The sequence below is a fragment of the Poecilia latipinna genome, unplaced genomic scaffold (assembly GCF_001443285.1).
Source record: "Poecilia latipinna isolate Pla-1442-1.1 unplaced genomic scaffold, P_latipinna-1.0 Scaffold1186, whole genome shotgun sequence".
NCBI lineage: Eukaryota > Metazoa > Chordata > Actinopteri > Cyprinodontiformes > Poeciliidae > Poecilia > Poecilia latipinna.
The window spans coordinates 69,365-90,589 of record NW_015113802.1 but is presented as its reverse complement, the minus strand read 5'-3'; the positions used below and the strand labels follow the sequence as shown (position 1 = coordinate 90,589).

The following is a 21,225-nucleotide window of genomic DNA, read 5'->3' as shown; positions in this document are numbered from 1 at the left end:
CCTCTCCTACCTTCTATTGTAATCTGAAGAAATCCACAGCTCTCGACCAAAACGGTCAATCAGAGCCAGGAGGAGAGTCTTAACATTGTCAGTCAACCTCATGTACTCACTGCCAAATGCGCTAATGGTGGAGAAGCAACTTACGTCACAGGAAAACCATTTATTTGCCTGCGTTCATGACAGGCTTTTCTAGCTGCAGCGTAGCAGAAAGCAAAGGGGGAAAGATCAGAGGGATAAGCTGAGAGAGCCGACTGACAGAGATAAGACCTTTCTTCTTACTCTGATTGATTGTTTCTACATAGAACTGGAAGCGCTGGGAAAAGGCAGAGGAGCTCGATTTTTTCAGATTATCTGTCTCATACCATACTGTGACGACATAGTGACAGTTTCAACAAATATGTATAAAATTCATTTTTTATAGAAGCTACATACTGCAGATTTAAGGCTTGATCAAAATATAACCGAGGTTGTATGAGTTCAGCTGGGATTTTCTATCTATTCTCTCATAGATTTGGTTTCACAACAGCAGTTACATGATTATCATGATTTATAGCATTTCTACTGAATACTCAAGAATCATGGTGAACAAACATATCCAATAGCTTTCTAAAAATGAAAACCCTGCAAAGGATCAAAATTTTGCCTGACTTTTTATGACTTAACCCTATGGAAGCCCATTTCCGCCATGAAAGAAAAAATAAAACACCAACAGGATAATAATTTTTCGAATCTCATAATTATGACTTTGAAAGTCGAAATTATGACTTTCAAAGTCATAATTATGATTTTGAATCTCATAATTATGAGGTCTTTTATTCTTTTATTCATAATTATCCCCTCCTATGGGTCTTTTATTTTTTCTTTCTTGGCGGAAATGGGCTTCCATACCTAACAGTATTTTTCTTTTTTTTAGAAAAAAAAAAACAGAGGAGAATCTAGGACAGGAAAAATTAAATTTCTCCACATATGAAACCATCCACCAATCATTTTATAACTTACAGTTACTTTTTTCTGGTAATATTACATGATGTATTTTATAATTTTCATTGTTTTGTTTTATTTTGGTTTATATTTGTTGATTTATTTAACATGATTAAGTAAATAAATAAATAGATAAACAGAACTTCGTCAGCTTTCTGTTTTACATAATTCTGCAAAACCAAACTTTATAATTTTCCTTTCTAAAGAAATTGAATCCTAGTGGAGAAACACGAAGTAAAGACAATATTATTGGACAGCGCCGGAGGTGTGTCATGTTATCCAGCCAATGAGCTGAAGGGAGTTCGTTCCTCCGTGACTCCAAAGAATCTCACAAATGTGAAAACACTGGCTGCTGTGGACATTCAAAGTGTTTTCAAGCCAAGTCAAGTTTATTTGTGTTGCACATTTCAGCAACAATGCAGTTGTCATAACATGAAAACATCGTATAGTCATCAATTTTGAAATGAGCATTAAACATTACATTTTGTCTAATGTTATCATCAAAATCATCAAGCAAATGAGGAGACACCTTCTGCAGGGCCTGTCTGACCAGGCACTGGGCAATGTTCCTTTTACTACTAATTAAAGGCAAACTGTAAACAGGTGTTTTAAGCAGTTATTTATAGGAACTCAGTGTTTCAGCTGTTTTGCAGTTTTCTGGAAATTTGTTCCAGATTGGGGGTTCATAGAAGCTGAACCCCAAAATGTACAATAATAATAATAACAGAAATAAGCCTGGTCAGCAAAGGGAGCACAACACCACAAAGGCTCAAAGTTCCAGGGTTCTGCTTCAAGAATCGATGTAAACATGTTAGATTTTGTTTGCATTAAATCTAATCATTTCACTCATTACGTCTAAAGGTAAAGAAACTATAGTCACAATGACAAATAACGTAGGCATGTTAAGATTGCTGCTTATGTTATTTTTGGACGTCAAAGCAGGTTTGGGATGTTTGATTGTGTGATAATAGACTAAGTTTCTCTTTCCCAGCTTTGTCTTGTGTTGAATGAAACTACTTGCAATTATAAAGTTAGATCAAAGTAATATCAGTATTGGTGAAATGGATTGGTGAAATAACTGGTTTTAGCAGTAAAGTTTGTTTTATTGATGAAACAACAGCCTACAGTACCGGTATCCCAAATAATTAAATATAAATAGACAAAATATCAATAACAAAACATTTCTAACAATCAATAGTTTAGCTTTGAATTCGTCCTAAATCCAGTTTCATCTTACTATATATTTTATATGTGTGTTTCACAGCTCTTACTGATTTATTCTTACATAACACGAGTAAAACATGGCAGCATGGGAGGAGCAACTATACATTATTTACAGAGAAATGAAACTTAACATGGTTGACATTCTTACCATTTATAAACCGCGGTCAGATTGGACGCAGCTACAGAACATCGCCACTTTACACCACGAGAAGGTTGAGTATAACTTTTCTTTTACTCAGTTTAATTTATTTGTGATTCATTTAAATACTTGTCACTCCACAAAGTCCTGTTATAACACTATATTTGTTAACGCCTTAATTTAATAGATCTATCTCTATCTGAGTACTGTGGTAGGACATATTAGTCTTAAATTAGGTAACCCAATGTGAACCCTAAAAGAAACCTACTTTATTAGAAGTGCAGACTGCAAGGTCAATGCACCTTTTAAATTTGTTTTAATTGATAGAAAAGCCTATTAGTATCTGTCTTCACAAAATGGCAGCATTTTTTTTATGAAATTAGGCTATGCTCTGAAATTTATCTCAGAATATCAAAGGGTGCTGAAAGTGCATGTCACACATAAAACATAAATAAAATACTTGGAAGTTGGAGTTGTAACATTACATTTTTGTGAAATTCTTTATGTAGAGAGATTTTGAATGTTCTCTATGTTTGCTCAGTGGTCTGAGCTGCAAAAATCTGTCCTTTAGATATGGCCACATCCAGTGATTTCCTGTCTGAGGACCAGTTCCAGTGCTCCATCTGTCTGGACATTTTCACTGATCCTGTATCTATGCCGTGTGGACACACCTTCTGCAAGGCCTGTCTGACCAGGCACTGGGCAGGCAAGCAGGAATGCCAGTGTCCACTGTGCAACAACAAGTTCGACAAAGACCTCAAACTGTCTGTCAACACCACATTCAAGGAGGTTGTGGACAACTTCAAGAAACACCATCCAACATCCGACGCTACTTCCTTGTTAAAACCCTGGGAGGTGTCATGTGACGTTTGCCCGGCAAACAAGATCAGAGCCTCAAAAACCTGCTTGGTGTGCTTAGCCTCTTTTTGTGAAACACATTTAGAGCCTCACTTGAGAGTGGCTGCCCTACGAAGACACAAACTCTCAAATCCTGTTCCCGACCTGGAGGAGAAAATATGCAGGGAACACAACCGGATTTTGGAGTTCTTCTGCTTGAATGATCAGATGCGCCTCTGCGCCTTGTGCACAGAGCATAGCGATCATGGCACAGTCAGCTTGAATGAGGCATATTTAGACCAAAGATCTCACATCTGGAGGAGGAAAGAGAGTGTACAGAAAACTGAACAGCAAAAGAATAAAAGTGTACATGGTAAAAAGAGGGGCAAAGGGGTACAACGAGATAATGTGAAGGCTCAAACAACAGCGCCACATCATTTTACTGGATGTAACTGCATGTTTCATAACCAAGGTATCATGAGAGGAAAAGCTTTTTATGACATTCAAGTCAATAGGCTAGATGAATGTGATTTAGCAGCAGTTAGAGAGTCAGTTTTAAAGACAATGACATTCCCACCAAGCTGGGATGGATGCTGCTTTGCAAGGTTTAGAGTTAGGAGGAACACTAAGAGAATATTGGTGCTTATAGATTATGACTATGGGCTTGTACTTTTCCTTGATCCAGATAATGACATCCTGATGCACAAACTTACAGGCAGTCAATTCAATGAGCAGATCTTACTGTGCTTTGTTCCCAGGCAATGTGAGCCTTTTAACTTTGTGCAGAGAGATTCAGAAAATTTCTTCTTGGGGCTTGGTGTGTTTGTGATCTTTTGTCTAATGTTATACATCAGTATGTGAAGATAAACCAAATTCAGACAGGGATTTATGGAGACCTGATGGTGCAGTTTGTCATAAAATCAGTAAACTGATTCATAAATCAGAAATACAATATACATATTTAAGGTTTGCATTCAATTTTTTTCCATTTATTGTATTTCTGTTTATCTTTGGATTTCTGTGTAGATTGAAGATGTAATCTATACACATAGTTAAAGTAAAATAGTGTTTTATGGGGTTTTATGAAAGTGGTATGGACTAAGCACTGTATACACATGGTTGGTTTAAAAAAATCTGTCTTTACAGTTTGTGCATTGTTTAACAAGATCAAAAAGGTTATTAAACCATTAATAATTTTTACATGCATTATAAGATGTTGCTGGGGCTTTATTTGCAATGGGCTAGGGTTAGGGCGCGAATGTGATTTTATGTATCTTAATTTCTTTTTGGACCTACAGTTTTCTTTTAAATACATTTTTATTGTAATTAAAATGTTTTACAACGTTTTGGTCAGCCTTGATTTTTCTTAAGTGCTTCAGAAGTATGTAAATAGTGAAAACAAAACATATCACAGAGATCTTCCTTGCAGAGACTGAGCTGTTTGTTGATATATTCACCACAGTGCTAGATTCAGATTCAGACTAACGTTTGACTTCCCACTAAAGAAAACTAGCTGTCTTAAAGGGAAGTTTCAGTTTTCTTACATTGTGACCTTACCGTTTGGGGTCAAGGAAAGATGTCAGAGGGTAACAACCTCAGAGTTTGGAGGGACTCAGAGTTTCCTATGACATGGAAATCACGGTAAAGCCTTTACAGGAAGAGATCCATCTTCAAAGCCTTTGGGAAATATTTCATTGGATTTCATTTATAAGTGAAAATATTTTGCATTTAAAACTGTCACACATTAAGGTTCTTTAAATTTGTGATTCCCCACCTCTAAGGGGCCGGATAGCCTCCTTACGCAGGTCCTGAAAAAATCAAGGTGGGCCTGGGTGGGATTTATACATTCATTCTTATCAATGATCAACAGGCAGATATAACATTGTAATTTTTAATCTTCTGGACAAACTGGGATTAAAACTTTAAAAAAATAGATTTATTCACAGGTTTGCAATAGGATTTATGTCGAAACTAAGTTTGATTTTTCAGGCTGATGGAAACTAATTTCCAGAAAGTTAATGAAAAAAAAAGACTGACATTAAATAGATTGCTACTTAGTAAGTTTTCCTTTTGTTTTTGTGCAAATGTATATATGTATGTATATGTATTCAAATGTATATTTTAATATGCGTATGTGAGTGCATGGTTGGGTTTCTTCTCATTTACCCTCAAATCTTTTTTTTTTTTGCCAGTGAGTGTAGTTAAACTTTGACACTAAATATAATCAATTTACTTAAAATTAGATATATCTTTAAACTAGGATGTTTATTTTAATTTTTGAAACGTTAGGAAAAACAAGAGTAAGCAAGCAACAGTAGTCAAAGATAAAACCAAGCACCACATTGAACATATATTATTAACATTGTGCATTTGATACACTCAGTCAAACAAGTTATCACAAACAAGCTATGTACTAATGTATCACAAATACATTAGTATTTGTAATACATTAGTACATTATTATTAGAAGAAAAATAAACTAGATCAAATGAAAAACAAAAAAAATAACATTGATAAAAAAACTGTTCCTTCTTTGCTTCTAAGAAGTGAACATTTATTAAAAACATTTATTTTACAACAAGGGTAGTATTTCAGAGAGACGTCAAAAATGACAGTCGGACACAACAGTGACCTCTCATTCATGTGGTGAGCCCCTAGTGGGATTCATATCAAGGTGCACATCTCAGTTATTCCAATTATGCGACCTGGAGATAAAGAGTTTTTGGTGAAAATAATTGTACCTCTTTCACAAATCTTGCATCTGAAGGTCTTTCTAGTTTATCAGAGTGAATAACAGTATATAAATAAAGATTCAATAAAGATTCAAGATTTTGCTGCTTATTTTACAGTGCATTAAATCTGTAGTTTCTTCCTTCAGGATAAACTATTTTTTTATTTTAGAAATAGGAAGTTTTTTTTTTTTTTTTTTACACTTTACCGTTTTAAGTGATATTTTAAAAATAAACATACAACTTAAAAAGACAGCTAGCAAGCACAATCTGTTAGGAAATCAATGCAGCACTTTTGAGATCATTGCTTAAGTGCTTCTACAGAACTCAGTAATAATACATACTGATTATTTTTGTCCACAGGATATAACTCATTTAAAATGAAATCTCTCTCGTGCAGAGATACAGACATGGTGATTCGCTTTGTGTTTCAGGTCAAAATATTCCTTCAAAATGACATGAGATGCCCTTTTTTAACACTGTTTCCACAGACCAAAACAGTGTTAATTGATTTGTGGTGCCCAGTTAAGTCTGACTCATCAGTTGCCACAACATTAGTAATATGTATTTTAAAAGTTTGCTTTTGCCTTAGTTCCGGTCTGTCTTTTTTTCCTCATTTCTTTTCTTTTTTATATATATATAATCGGCAGCATCAAATATTGTGCTGGCTCTTAATACTCAGGACTCAACACAGCCCATATTTTGTCGTTAGCTGCAACCTGGACTCATCTTCCTGTCATGCCACCGTACAGGAGCAGCGATGGCTCCCATGCAACGTTGTCTTGAGGGCAATGGGTGTGGCAGACACAGGTTAGGATTGCCATGACTGGCCTGCGTCTGATTCTGTTGTCGGGACACTGGAACTTCACCAGAGTGGTCTTGGTTTTGTGGGGGGTGCAGCAGCGCCCATCTGTGCAGGTGCCGCAGTAGCGAGGCTTGTAGGCCAGGATACTGGTGCAGTTCTCATGCTCAAGGTGAACAGGTTTGTTGCTCCTCACCACCCTCTGGCATCTCCTGTCTCTCTGCTTGGGGATGAAGAAATATTAATGTTATATTCTAACTACAGAAAAGCTACTTTTTTGCTATTAATAGAAAATGTTATTTATTATGCTAACGTGAGTTATAGTGCTCGATTTAGCTAGAATGTATAAGTATTGGGTATTGGAGGGTGTGGTTAATCAGAAGGCTCCTTCAGGGACCTTCTGTTTTTCTACTGTCTAATATATATTTCTCTGGAGCTTAAGGGATTATCTGCTAACTTAATTAATTATTGAATGAATCTTACCATTAGTGCAACCTGAGTCAATTGTCCCTGCAGGTCTTCACAGGGTCTAATCATACACAGCCGACTCTGCTTCACCATCTCACAGTGATTGTTCTTGTTTGTGACCCTGGTGGAGACCCCCATGCCACATGTTTCAGAGCAGGCCCCCCACTCTGTGGCCTGCTCAATGCAGGTTAGCCTGGGGTCCCAGCTTCCAAAACCTACAGTTTCTTCTTGACGAAAGGCTGAATGAGCACAAAAAAAAAAACGACAACAAAAGGTTGAATTGTGTTAAAACGTCCTGCTGTCGAGGAAAAGATATCCTGGGAGAAAACAGACTTGATTTTCTCAAGTACTTGCTCAACTCTTCTACCAAACTAGTTGAAACATGATTAGTTTATTCTTCTTATTTCTCACTCTCCATGGTTTCCTATTTTTTTCCACTTATCTTTTTGCTTCTACATTAGTCTAAGAACACTAGAAACATGAACGTTGTCCACTCACTCACCGGCCATGGCAAAGCCGCCCAGTGCGCTTGCTTCTGTCTGGGGCTCACACACCCACTTCTCACAGCATTCTCCAGGAACCTGGACCTTGCGTGGGACTGGACAGTCGGGCCCAGGAAGCATAACATCCAGGTTGCAGCGAGGAATGCAGGCTATCTGGCCATTCTGGCACACACACTGGTATTTACAGCTCGGGAAGAAGATCTGGCCATGCTGATAGACTAAACCCTCCAAAACGCACACGTTACCCACACTGACTGGAGGAAAGAGACAAAACAGCGAGATAATTTTTTAAAATCACCATAATCGTCATGGCTATTGACGATTATGTGCAGCTGACTCACCCGCACAGATGCCAGTTCTCTTGTGAACATCCACTGAGTAATCACACTGCAGCCCTTTAATTGTGTCACAGGGTTTCATCTCTGAGCATGCTTGGCCTTTCTGACCTGCACAAACCAGACAGCAGGCACAGTCGTCCAGGACAAGGGGCACCCCGGGGAGACACACGGGAAGCTCCGCAGGACACAGGCATCGCCGAGGACACGTCTGAGCCCCGATCACTGTGAATGTCTGAGCGGAGGACAGAATGGATTTGTTTTAAGGTCCCAGAGTCATTCCAGACAACCAAGAGGTGACTGAGCATTTCCCATATTTCATATCTTTTTCTCTTGTAAATAACGTACAACCAAAAAACAAGATGTTGACCAAACTTAAACTTTAGTCAGACTTACAGTGTTAACAGCAGAAGTGAATTTATCTCTTACCTGTGCAGTCATGAAAAAAACTAAAACAGCTGAAAGATTTGTCATCTTCTTGTCATGCAGTACAAAGTTAAAAATATTAGTGAAGAAAAAGTCCATTAAATCCCTTTGTTTGGGGGTTTAATCTCCCCAGCACTTTGTAGCGATGCAGAAGGCTGAACTCTGTCGCTGTGGCTCACGACTCAGGAGAGGAGGACCTTATATACCAGAGAGGTCCCGCTGCTGCCATGACGACAGAAAGGAAGGAGTGGTGAAGGGGTTGCACAGATTTGGGTGAGGTCGAAAGTCACATTTTGTTGTAAAATTCCTTCAAAGACGTGACGATCAACACAAAATGTTTCTAACATCCAGCTGTTTTAGTTAACACATGACATGGTCGTTGTCAATTAGTCATGTCTGGTTGGTGCTGCACTGGATTATTCAGTAATTAATACAACTTTACCTTAGTGCTTCCCTAGAGTGTGATGAAAAAAGTATTTGCCCTTAATTTTGGGGGTTGATGGTTTGGTCAAACGCTTTACGTCACATTTACATTTGTCTAGTTTTCTACACAAATCATCATACTTTATTTTTGCTTTTGCTCACTTCATCTTTGTGTGATTTTTTTAAATCTGAAATTTACATGTGAGAAAAAGCAAAACAGAATAAATCTATAACGTAACAGCAATGTGGGTTTGTTCTTCGCTGAAGATTGAATTACTGCGCTTTACATGCATCCTGCTGGTTTCCTTATTTTCAAACCTTTGACCTCCCCCACTTGGTAGGTCACAAAGGAAAACCTCTTTTTCCCTGCAGAATTGCTTCTGTTTCTTTAAATAGCTTCACAGTGGAAACGTATGTCAAGGATGACTATGAGGCTGGGAATATAACATCACTGTCGGCACATCTGGTTTAAGGAGTTTCAAGGTTCTTTTTCAGCACCTATTTTTTTTCAGTTTAGGTACAGCAGCAGCTTTCACAATCTGTATTTATTTCCCAGACATTAATAAATACTTCTTACGCAATATTGAACTTGACGCACGTCGACCAGGCCCGCACATCGATACAGGACGTTTGAACATGTAAAAAAAGCTGAGACGTGATTTGTGGAATAGTTCTAGCTCCAGTTCAGAAATTAGATATGGTGAAAATAAAATACATTTAGATTTTAGGCTGTTGCAAAATGTGAAAAGCTATAAACTCTTTGTACCCTGAATGTGTTTCCAAAGGCAAATGCAGGAGGTCAGCGTTTTTATATTTCTGTTTTTACTGGATTAAGTTTCTTGTCTTTTCGTGCCAGACTGAAGACATTTACTTGACTTTAGTTTGGCATAGTCAAACATCTATGTACTACATCACTCTTGGCGCTCTATATAACATCTGCATAGGACTTCTGGAAAATGTTTTACCTCCATATGCATAAAAAAAATTTGGCATAGACTTGCTGGTCATTCACAGTAGGCTTTCTCTCTGAGTTAAGGCAAAAAGTGGTAAGCTTTCTTTGCACAGTTCTGACTGAATGCTTGCTAGCTTTGCCAAAAATCTTGATTCAGTGCTCCTTCAACAGTTTTGACGGTGGAAGCTGAAGAATGTCAAACTTCACAAGATGGCTTTGTTTGTCTAGTCTGTTGAGATTTCAGCTTCTGTAACCCACCTAAGTCGGTGTTCTCTATGAAATCCAGCAGCAGAAGAGAGGAACAAGTGACCATTTGTACCAAATAGGAGATCACATATCAAGAGAGGGTCACATGTAAATGGGAGTTATGTATCACATACATTAAAACCACTGAAACTATGTAGTTGGAGAATCCAGCATTCCTCTCTATGTCGTCTCGTTTTCCTGACAGCTTATGTTAATGGCAGAGTGAAGTTACAATTTCACTTGATCTTCTACTTCTTTGTTACATTTATCTGTGGGCAACTATGTTTCTTTAAACAAGGCAATTGTTGGCTACAGACAAGCGTTTTTCTTAACCCTTTCATGCATAGTGGTCACCACAGTGGACAGCTGTCTAAAAGCCATTTTCTTGTGCTTCTTGTTGATTTTTATGTTGTAAATGCACACAGACCACTGAAGTAGACCCTAATGCATCATAAAATACTCTATCAACTACTGACCATCAGCTGCAAATGCAAGAAATTATTTTTGTTAAATTCAATATGGCCGACAGACAAAAAAGCATGCCAACCGACCCGATCCCTCCTTCTATTGAAGATGACTCTTGCAGGTATAAACATATTGTGACATCAGATAACCCCTAAAGAACAATACTACTGATGTATTTTTCAAATAGCAACTTCTTATTTGGAGGAAATTACAATTGATTACCTAAAAAAATTTAATGAAAACACCTTTTTTAATGCCTTAATAAAAAAGGAAAAAAATCTTGACACAAAGGATCATAATTTATGCATGAAAGGGTTAAGCCAACAAAAACAGACGACTCAGAGAAGTTGTCTGTGAGCAGCGTATAGTGGGGATGGGGGTATATGCATCACATTCGAAAAGGATGTGGCAGCAACAGAAGATGTTGGAAAGATTTGAGTCATCCTCCAATTTAGACAGTTTAGCTTCAGACAACAACAGGTCACGTGATTTCAAATATTTACTATCAGAGGCCTGCAAGCTGTTGGAGCTGAACTCTACTTTGGAGCTTCGAGCCGTCAGCGTGTGGTCAGGCCACACAGAGGATGCCTCTGTTTACATGGATACTCAGGCAACATGGTGCGCACAAACTAATGTTTGTGGTCAGCAGTGTGTGTGGCACAGTGTTGTGAAGATTCACCCCTTTCCTTGTTCATTTGAATGTATATTTTACACTGTAGTTTTATGATTTTTTTTTTCATGTTTTTTATATGCTATTATTACGAGTTACATCCTGCAGCTTAAATTAGTTCATCCTATAAAAAGCATGTTTTGACTTAACTTGCTAGCTTGGCAAACACTTGAGAAGAGCTCCATCGGGATATCATTGCATTTTGAACTGGAGTCTGTCACCTCACCAGCTGTAAGCCATATGCGACAAGTCATATGGATCCAAACACTGGAAGGAGACCTGAAGAAGGATGCAAAGTTTGCACTCTACATCCCAGAATGATGTAATTATGGTCACATGATGTTGTTACAAAGCTGGACGCTTTAGAGTCACAACATGGGAAAATGTTTTTCTTTTCAAGTTTTTCTGTGTTTTACAAAAGTATTGTTATCACAATCAATTATACAAATTTTTGTCACACTAGGGCCATAAGCAGGAAGGAAATGTAAAGTTAATGGTTTTTTCCCCCTTCAAATTAAAATCTGAAATGTGTGGCATACATTTATTCAGGCCTTCTCGGTTCAGTGTTTTGTACAACTACTCCACAGACTCAAAAGTAAATGGACGTGTGTTTAGGCTCATTATCATGCTGGAAGGTGAAATACCGCTGTGATCTCACGTCTTTTGTTACCTTCCTTATGTTTTGTCCCCGTGTGACCATGCATGCAGCTCTGTTCATCCTCCTATTGATCCTGACCAGACTTTAACAGTGGAGACAGTGCGCTTAGGGGGCAGTGTTACATTAAAACATTTCATTTTTAAAGCCAAGAAGTTTAATTTTGTTCTCATCTAATCAGAGACCAAATAACTGTGCACTGTGTCTTCCATTTGGATCATCCATCATCAGCTTAGGTGGGCATCCATGTCGTTGTAGGTTTGGAGTTGAGTTATTCCCTTCCTTTCCTGGAGTTTTAGAGAGTTTTATGTGTGTGGGAGAGGCATGCCTTTTAAAATTTTTACTTTACAGCCTACTTTCAAACAGATTTTTTATTTATTTTTTTGCTTTAACCCGTCTCTTATGTCTTCCATGTCCAAAGACGTGTTTGCAATAAATTGCCAGTCATTCATGTGTCAGGTCTTCAGTGGTCATTTGGCTGTTCTTTACAAGCGGTGGCCAGTCAGTGGAAATAACAGCTTGGGGGGCCCCCACAAATCTCTCACCCAGAGTTTATTTGCTCCATGCCACTGTACATGAACTGCATCACAGAAAGTCAGGCAACTGTCTTCTATGGTGGGTGGCTTTCCACTACTAAAACGTATTGCATGGAAAAACCTCAAGATGCGTTTTATGGGATGGGGAAAATCGTAGCGTGCTTTCTCAAAATGAGAACTGGCAGCTTCTTTCCTGGAAGAGGGGGTTCTTGGAAACCTTAGATCTCTGACATTTCTTTTATTTTGAAGTTTCTTTTGCAGGGTTGAAAATGAAAATATAGAGCTAATCATCATTTGAAATCCTTTAAGAAAATGCTCGAGTCAGGACAACATATGATATCATAATATCAATTATTTTTATTTATTAATGTCTTATGTTCTGTCAGCCTCTTGATGTAGGCTGAGCAAAGGCAGGTTCTTATCCCAAATTCTCTGTTGGTGCAAACTAAATATCCTGATGTTTTCACTAAGCTCGCTGAGCATAATAAATATGACAGAGAATGGAGCATATGCAGCAAAAAGTTCTGCAGCGCAAAGATTTTGGGATGGATAAAGGAAATAAAAAACAGTTACATTGTAAACTAAGAGCAGCTGTGGCACACCCTCTGCTGCAAACTGCAGCAGACAGCTCTGTAACTGAAATGACTGCTTATTAAAAACATATATACATTTCAGTCCTGTTGCTAAACCTGAACCTGACTGATATAACTTCACAGAAGTTACAACAGTGCAATAATTTATCTTTTCCTGTGAAACCTTCATGGAGGTGCATGGCCATCGCCTGACTTATTGGTGCCAATAACTTTATGTTCACTTTGCATGGATGATACAATTGGCCCCGTCTTTGAATATCTATGCTCTCTCTCTAAGCTTACAGCACTTTTTCTTGCTTGCTGTTTACTCAAAGAGAATGACCCAAAGACAGACAAGAAAGAGTCTTGTGTCAAAGTGAAGAGCTTGATACCAGTCAATGTTTTCAGTCAAAAAGCATATGGTGCCACTAAGCAAGCTGTTCATCTTTCTGCAAGCTGCAAAAGATGAACACATAATGTGATGACAAGCATTTGCTCCAGGCAGATTAAAGCTGAAACTATTTGCAGTCAACAGTTGGTGGTAGCAAGCTCACAGCTGATCTAAATCTACTTGGTGCGAATATGATGACGTTCCTGCTGTAAGAAAGGTGCAGGTATTATAAAAACAATGATATGAACATGATCATATTAATTCTAATTTGATTGAAACATTCCCCTATGGTGGACTGGCGACCTGTCCAGGGTGTACCTCGCCTCTCGCCTGTTGACCTCTGGAGATAAGCACCAGCACCCCTCCACCTTAAATAATGGAGGGATGAATGGAACGTTCCCTTCAAAGGCTTACAAGGCTGTAGTTTTGCCACTAGAGGGCAGCATTGCACAGCATTAAGAACATTCTTGTATTCTTTTCCACACACATTATAAGCTTGACAGATGTTCAGTTTTGAGAACGCCTCCTCAAATCTAAATATAGAATATATAGATGTCTTTGCATTAGTTTATTATCAACATTGAATATATTGCTAATAAATATACTCATAGTGGCTAGAGAGACAGCGCATTGCTATAAATCTTCAGGCTGAGATTAATGATATAGTTATTCCATTACTGAAGGATACAGCATTTGCGTTAATGCTTCTGATGTTCAGGTCTTCAGTTCATATGCCAGGCCTTAAGTGAAGCTCTTAGGAAGATGAGATGTGTTTTAATAGATCATTACATTAGAGTGAAATGTTTCCTTATTGTCCGAGAATAACATTGGTTGACAGCGGTTTCACTTTGAGATTTGTTTCTCAAGCCTACTTGCAAAAAAAAAAAAAGAAAAAAGAAAAAAAAAGTGTGAACTTTTTAGATTAGAAGGACTGAAAATAAATGTCAGAAGTCATACTAGCAACACAGCTCATAACAAGTTGAGCCAAATAATCAGAAAATACAAGAATCAAACTAATAGAGCATAACTCTAATTCCCCATATAATAAAATCTAAGAGTGAAGCTTTAGTCAATTTTATTTCTAATTTTTTGCATAAAAAGAAAAAGAAAGTGACAAAAGAAAGTACACTATAGCTCCTCTGATTCTGAGCCATTCAGTGCTTTAACCTTGATGACAATTTGTTTCATTCAAGTCTTTACTCCAGCCTCGCTGCAACTGTTAACACCTACTGATCTCAAAGTGTTTGCTTTGCAGCAGCTGCATGCGTCTCAGCTCCTCCTCCCACACAAACACAATCGTAATCCAATAACTGTACCGCTACACGGTACACAAGACACTAAAGCCATGTCCTGTACAGTAAAAATGCATTTAAACTATTCGCAGTGCTGGTGGTGTTCTGTATAATTGAAATACACATATGAATAACTGGAGACCATATAAAAAAAATCACACACCATGTTGGCTTTGACTCTGAGTGCATCTCGGTCTGGTGGAGAAAGCTTTTAGGGTCTGCACCATTAGGTTCCTGTTAGTCACTGAAAGGACTTCCAGCTACGTGGTTTAAATTGTCTCTCAAACTTAGAACATGGCATCTCATTCATCTGCACTTGAAAGTCACCAAATATTTAAATTTGTACAATGCGGAGAAAAACCTTCAGATTTATCAAAGATAACCTGAAAAAATATAAATGATTTCTTTTAAGTTTGTGATTCCCAGACTTTTTCTGCTGGGTCCCCCCACTTTTGGTTATTGAGAAAATGTTCAAAACAAAATGTTTCATTGCTTGTAGTATTTTCTGTTGCTCCTGCAATTAAATCCATTTCAAATATTTACCACATTTATATCTAAATGCAAATTACCATGTTTTCTTTCTGGCAAATGAAACAGATTTGACTTTTACAGCTCCAAATGCATTTGAAAGACTTTTATTCTACATTTCTTTATAATATCCAGTGGAGATGCTGAAGGGAAAGAAGACAAACAAACATTAATATGCCATCACTTGTCATTGTTTATTTTCTTTATAGTCCATTACTGTATATTATGCACCATACAACATACCATTACATTTTTATAGAAACATGCAAATGCAAAAGGCTCTACAGAGAACTTTATATTCAGCAAGTTTTCACTTCAAAAGAGACACTTTCACGTTGTTGACCAGCACACCAAGTTACCCTTAATTGCAAACATCTTACACCAGCGAACACAAGCCTAGTACTACCTTAGAAACCCAGTTTCAAGTCAGAGAGTCTAATTTGTCATAAAGTTCATTCTGTTATTTAAGGTTTAGGTTAAACTTGATGCATGAAAAAGGAACGAGATTATGTGGATAACATTCCACTATTATCAGAAGTACACCATACAATCAGCGTTTCATAAGAGGAATTTGTTACGGAGGTTTTTCTAAGGTTTTGGTTTCACTCCCAGACATAAAGCCAGCTCATTTTTCTGAATCTTGCCATCCTTGTTGACGTCGCAGTGACGCAACAGAACAGCTCGCAGTTTGTCAAGATCGGGACCCGTCAGGTTGGGCTGCAGTAGACAGAAGGCAAGAAGTAGAGCACTGATGAGTGAGTGAGAGATTAATAATGGAGGAAAAATGTTTTACTGTTTTTAGCTTTTCATCAGGAGGTGAATCACATTATACCCTCAAAATTAAGAGGAAATTAAGATGCAACAGCAGACCCCAGGTTGTCGAGAAGTGACGCAGAATCGAAAAAATGAAGTGATATACTTGCATACACATCAGGAAATGTCTTAGAAAATACCAATAGAATAGTTTAAAATGGTTTTACAAAATTTTACAGAGGAAAAAGAATAACTAGGACTCCTACCCTGACAAGCTCCATCATGTCTTTGACGAAACCATCCACCTCAGGACCTTCCAGGGCTCCGGTCTTACTCTGGAGATGGATAACCAGAGGGAGGGAACATGAGCAGACAGAAGAAAACCCAAAGACGGCACAGTGGCAGAATAATATCGCATCAAAAATATAATTATAGGCTTTTCCAAAATCCCAGAGAACTTCAGTGTCATTAGTGTCATTTTTCCATGCAGAATTGTAAAAACAAACAAAGCAAAACAAAAAAACATATTGTAATAAAAATATTATGCTTGTATTGAAACAGGTTTTCAAAGACCTTAAAAAACTAAAAATAATTTTTCCCAAAGACTCGGTCTAAACAAATTTTTCTGTGTGAAACATCTCAAACCTGTAGAAAATTGTGTCTCTTTATGGCAACGGTTCAGGTATGCAGTACTTGTTCTCCAGCTAAACTCAGATCAGACTTTTGTCCATTCACACTTTTCCTAGAGTTTGATAAATCAGATCATACAAGCATAAAAACGAAGATGCAAGTCTCTCACACATTCTGCATTCTGCTAACATTAATTGCATTGGTTCCTGCTATTCTGAACATCGTCTCTGTCAAAGCCAGCAGGTTCAGTAACAAAACTGGTGGCCTTGAAGATTTTCATTCAGAGAGTAAATGATGGATGAGCAGAAAAGGTTCTCAGGCATTTGGTTTCACAATCGAAACGTGAGCCTGTTCAAGAGTTCTGATTTTACATGATATAATGAACCAGAGCATGACTTCATCACATTTTAGCCGTTTTATCTTATTTCATTTTCTCACGCAAAATTAAAGTAGATTCATTTCCTCCGTCCTGTACTTAATGTTACAAAAAAATCCGTCTGTAAGATGTACATTTACATTTTTTCCTTTCATTATTTGTTGGATAACCTAAACACATAAAAGTGATGGTTTTGCAGAAGATAATTTCCCACAGAGGGACTTACAACATCATAGTGGTCAAAGATCTTCTCAAAGTCCCTCTTTCTCTCCTCTTTACTGGAAGCCTTAAAGAAAATTAGAACACGTCTTTAATCAAACAAATATGAAAGTAAAACTAGATAATTGGGTTTATTTTATGGCTTCATTGGTTTTTAAAAGGGGCTGTATTAAGTAAAGTCAACTTTTTTGAGATGTAGAATAATGTTATAATGTCACTCCCTCATCAAAACATACCTGGAGTGTTGCTCTGATTCTCTCATGCATGTTTGAGAAATCCTTTAATCTCCCCTGTTAGCCAGAGGAGCAGCAGGCCAAACAGTTATGGGTTCAGAAAACAAGTAGTGAAACCGAGCGTTGCTTTGAAAAATCAACATTCAGTCACACCACAGAGTGCTGATCCCAGAGTCTCCAAGCCGAGCTTCTGCCTCACAGAGCACACCTCCCCTGCGATTACTCCACATTGCTCCTTCAGACTAGCCAGCAGCAATTAGCAAACATCTGGTGGAATCTGCTGAGTTCATCATACAAGCTACTTCTCACTGAAACGCTGGTCAAAAACGTTTTGATGGTATTCCTGATAGTGTCCCTTGATAGAGGAATATTGTGGTATGGCAGTGTGGGGAAGAGCAAGAGCTTCTTAAAGAAACAGAGGCTCAATTCCAAGGCGTTAAAATGTGAAGTCAAATTTCTTTTAACTTAAGTTTGATATAAAAAGCATTTTTACAATAACTGAAAAAATACTTTTTGTTTTCAGCAATGCCATTTTTTCAGCAATGGCATTGCACAATCAATGCCATTTCATAGCACTGACTGTGCTATAAAATGGCAGCATGTGCAACGAAAATACATAATAATGCCCCTTTAAAAAGACTAATATACTTACATCCATATGGAACTGAAGCAGGAAGTTCTCTTCCAAAGCCAAGATCCTTCAGTATAAACCCAAATATTAATTGAATTAATCATAACAGGAAATTAAACCAACACTGTTATGTTTTAGAAAGCTTTCTGTTGTCAGCTTCTAGCACAAAATCTTTGCAGAAATGTACCTGGCTAAATCATTGAGATCCAAACGGCCATCCTTGTTTTTGTCAAATACTTTCATCTGAAAAGAAAGGATTTGTTCATTTTCATAAGCACAGGAAATTCACCTCTGCTATACCTCTGCTTAGTTTTATAGACTGTTACAAAATGTAAATGTATAAAATCAGAAAACTAATTTCAAATGTTGACTCTCCCCCAAAATTAATAAAATTGATTATACCAACAGTAATTGTGAAAAAAAAAGAAAAAGTTTGATGTTTTTAATTCCCTTTTTGGTTTTTATACAAGATAATCCATAACAGCAAGATTCAACTCTAACAGGAGGATGTACATTTGAGTTTGTAGAATAATATCTTTGCATAATGAGAGATGTTCTCATCTCTGAAAATATGCTCAGTCAAAAAGATGAACAATAATTGCACTAACTAAACAAATAAAACAAATACTGCCTGACATACAGTGTTAAAATTAATAATTCATTTGAATAAAACAATTTTGTATAGCTTTTTGACTTGGACAATCAGCCAAGTTTTAAAAAAGTGTGACTAAGTCTTGAGACTGAGGCAGATAGTTTTTATACCATTGCGTCGGTGTATTCTTCCAGTTTATCAGGGGACACTTCTTTGTGGTGCTGCTGAAATAAATCTTTCAAAAAGGCCTGGGAGAAGAAAAACCACAAAGAAAAAAAAAACATTTTCAATCATTGAGCTCGATTCCCTGCAGAAGCAACAGTTACAGTTACTCTCAGATCATTGCTGTCTTTTCTATTCGACATTAACAAACATACTTTTTCCCTTCCATAATCAATACATTAAAAAGGTGTACAACTTAAATATTTAATGTACATTTTAGCATTACTACGATTAGCCTCGGCTAATTGCTTCCTGGCATTCATTACTAGTAGGAAGTTTGAAGTTATTTTAGACCAAGACCTATTCAAGCATGTGCCAACAAAACACATATACACACATGAAATAATTTTAACTGTGCAACTTTACCCATTGTGGGAATATCCTTTCCAAAAATGCTGTAAGTACTGTATTTTTAACTATTCATGTTCTTAAGAAAATGTTGAAATAAGCTGCATCATATCTAAGATACAAAAAAAAAAAAAAAAAAATGCTAGTCTTTGATGAGTCTCACCTTCAGCTCCTGAGCTGATATGTAGCCGCTGCAGTCGATGTCATACTTCCTCCATATCTGCAGTGGACACAGCAACACAAATCAAAAAATGTTATTTATAGCAAAAAGAAAGTATTTCAGCCAGTGAAGTAATTCCAGTTCTTTTTAAGCTAAGAATGACAGCTCAGTTGCATTGTGAAAAAAAAAAAAAAACAATTCTCAATCAGCGAGTTTAAGCTCCAGTTAGTGATGTATGTGTCAGAAGAGGTCAACATATTGAACACAACCATAAAATAATATTACCGACTTGAATATATAGTCTGACCACTGGAAAAAAGTTAGACAAAATGCAATGTTGACCACACACAATGAAACTTTTCATTTTTGTGCACACAGTGCTAGCCAAAATGTTCAGAGTCTGGGTTCCCAAATTTCACAATCAAAAGTCCAGATGATTCCTATGAAAGGCTAAAGGTCGGAAACAGACAGTACTAAGCAAAGAAATGAGCTACATTTAAAGTCGAACCAAACTAAGGTTAAAAAAAAAAAAATGAAATAAAAAATGTTTGGAAAATAGCATGTACCCAGAGTTATATCAGTGTTCTTCAACCCTGATCCTCAAGCCCTGCATGTTTTAGATGTTTACTGCTTTAAGATGCCTGATTCAGCAGTTCAACAAAAGCCTGTTAATAAACCATCAGTTGAAATTAAGTTTACTGACGCAGGGAAACATAAAAAGCTACATACAGTCTAGAATGAAAAATGACAAGTCTCCATTCAATGAACTGTCAAAACCTGTTAGACTGTACTGATTATTTATTCACAAATTCAGTTTTATGCATTCTTACCCTTTTCAGAGTTCAGTTGTTTACAAAGCAAATTTCTAATCATCTAGACATTTCTTCAAGACAGTGACTCAGTGATTCTTGAGAATAGGGACAAAATGGGTTTTAATGCTAAGGTGCAGGCTCCCAGTTGCAACATCTTTTTTTAATTACATTTTTAATCGACCTGACCCAGAACTTTGTCATCAACATCTGATAAAAATAAATATAAAATGATTTTTAAAATACCCCATTACTGATATTTTACTCATTTTCCAGACAAATGCTTCTCAAGAAACAAAAGAAATACTATTTAAAACAAAAAACAACAAAAGTCCATCTGACAGAGTTGACAGTGCATGACGGAGTTGACACAGAACTGAAGGTGGTGACAAACTAGTGAGTAAAATGAAAAACTTGATACATGTGAAGTAATGCAATTTATGTAAAATACATTAAAATGAATTAATTGCACATTTAAGTGAGATTTGACAACAATTTCACTGAAAGAGTCAGAAAAACTCTGATGGAGTTGACATCTGACGGAGTTGACAAAAAGCCAAACTACCTCAATTTATATGATGTTATTCTGAAGGAGGCCATATTGTAGCTCATCAGGTCCATTAAATCTTTACAGTTTACCAAAATTAAGCTTTTATTTCACAAAATTTTATCAAAGTTTTGTAAATTGTCAGTTATGGAGTTGACACATCATTGTTGTGACAAGCAACTTAGGAATAAAACAGAAGAAAAAAACTAAAGAATAACTTAAGCTAACCAGAGCTAACTAGCCCTCTTAGCAAAGGAAGAGAAAGGAAGAGGTCATGGGGTCCTCAGAAGTTCTGGTGCCCCCCAATAATGCCTGATTTTTTTTACATTCTTTTCTTTTCTGACGGTGTTGACAAAAACTAGGGACAAATTTCAATGGAATTGGAAAATATATAAAAATGATTTTTAATTCAATTTATTGATACTTTTATAATTATTTATATGACTACTTATACTTAATTGTGATAATATGTAATTTTGGTATTTCTTTAATTGTTTTAAACTATTGTAATGTGTTGAGTTCTGCTCCTGG

The 21,225-nt window shown here is 36.9% G+C and overlaps 3 protein-coding genes across 3 annotated transcripts in view; 1 reads left to right on the top strand and 2 right to left on the bottom strand.

Annotated features, from left to right (window-relative positions):
- Nucleotides 1–2,209: 2,209 nt before the first annotated feature.
- Nucleotides 2,210–4,430, top strand: LOC106960437 (uncharacterized). The gene has a single exon (XM_015053531.1). The coding sequence runs from the start codon at nt 2,918–2,920 to the stop codon at nt 4,040–4,042; it is 1,125 nt and encodes a 374-aa protein (XP_014909017.1). The 5' UTR covers nt 2,210–2,917; the 3' UTR covers nt 4,043–4,430.
- Nucleotides 4,431–5,427: 997 nt separating this feature from the next.
- ccn3 (cellular communication network factor 3) lies at nt 5,428–8,634 on the bottom strand. The gene is made up of 5 exons (XM_015053529.1): nt 8,448–8,634; nt 8,025–8,253; nt 7,683–7,937; nt 7,196–7,419; nt 5,428–6,935 (listed from the first exon to the last, which is right to left on the bottom strand). The coding sequence occupies exons 1-5, from the start codon at nt 8,541–8,543 to the stop codon at nt 6,636–6,638; spliced, it is 1,104 nt and encodes a 367-aa protein (XP_014909015.1). The 5' UTR covers nt 8,544–8,634; the 3' UTR covers nt 5,428–6,635.
- A 6,709-nt stretch (nt 8,635–15,343) lies between these two features.
- The window catches only part of LOC106960462 (secretagogin-like), an 18,372-nt gene continuing 12,490 nt past the window's right edge, over nt 15,344–21,225 (bottom strand). The window contains exons 5-11 of the mRNA XM_015053578.1: nt 19,342–19,398; nt 18,779–18,856; nt 18,204–18,259; nt 18,038–18,083; nt 17,160–17,219; nt 16,194–16,262; nt 15,344–15,891 (exon numbers count right to left, since the gene is read on the bottom strand). Coding sequence (XP_014909064.1) covers nt 15,763–15,891; nt 16,194–16,262; nt 17,160–17,219; nt 18,038–18,083; nt 18,204–18,259; nt 18,779–18,856; nt 19,342–19,398 — 495 coding nt within the window. The 3' untranslated portion in view covers nt 15,344–15,762. The remainder of the gene's footprint in view (nt 15,892–16,193; nt 16,263–17,159; nt 17,220–18,037; nt 18,084–18,203; nt 18,260–18,778; nt 18,857–19,341; nt 19,399–21,225) is intronic.